At 29.4% G+C, this 626-nt stretch overlaps 1 protein-coding gene across 1 annotated transcript; it reads right to left on the bottom strand.

Moving 5' to 3' along the window:
- Window positions 1–118: 118 nt before the first annotated feature.
- LOC126910209 (uncharacterized) lies at window positions 119–599 on the bottom strand (the record flags this gene model as incomplete). The annotated part of the gene is made up of 1 exon (XM_050692572.1): window positions 119–599. A coding segment is annotated over one exon (435 nt), but the record flags the coding sequence as incomplete, so codon positions are not given.
- Window positions 600–626: the final 27 nt, after the last annotated feature.

Consider the following 626-nt stretch of genomic DNA (forward strand, 5'->3'; position numbering starts at 1 on the left):
AACTAGATAAGAAGTTTTAAATATTTTATATGAAAATTTTTCATATATATTATAATTAATAAATAAAAATCTTTTTACAAAAGGTATACAACTGTATCAAGTTTCATTCGAACAAAAATTGATGTTAGTGAATTTTATTTTACTGAGAATTAACTTTTTTACATTTATACAGTATAAAAAGATGTATCTATTTTTCCATAAATTTTTTCGAAATTTTCTTGAGTACAACAAAACATTAGTCCATTGTTGTCATCGTTACTTTTATTCAAACCTTCGACACAAGTATTTGGACAAATGTACAAATCATCAGTGATGTTCTGGTACGGATTATTGAGCCCAATATATACAGTACCACTTTCTGTATCAAGGTTGTGCACCAACTTCCAATAATACAAGGGTACTGTTATCTTATTAGGTGGTAGCAAATGAATGGGCTTCTGGACTCCATTTATGTCTTCTAAAGTGCAAACTCCATATGTTCCTGTAATTATCACATATTTAGAGCTATCATGAGACAACTTTTCCCTTGTTTTCTTTTCAAGATTTGACCATAGTGCTCCATTGAATACCTGCCATTGAGGTGCCACATTAGCAAAATAAAATCTGCAACACAATGACCATTATTT

The sequence above is a fragment of the Daktulosphaira vitifoliae genome, unplaced genomic scaffold, assembly GCF_025091365.1.
Source record: "Daktulosphaira vitifoliae isolate Bord-2020 unplaced genomic scaffold, ASM2509136v1 Scaffold_7033, whole genome shotgun sequence".
Lineage (NCBI taxonomy): Eukaryota > Metazoa > Arthropoda > Insecta > Hemiptera > Phylloxeridae > Daktulosphaira > Daktulosphaira vitifoliae.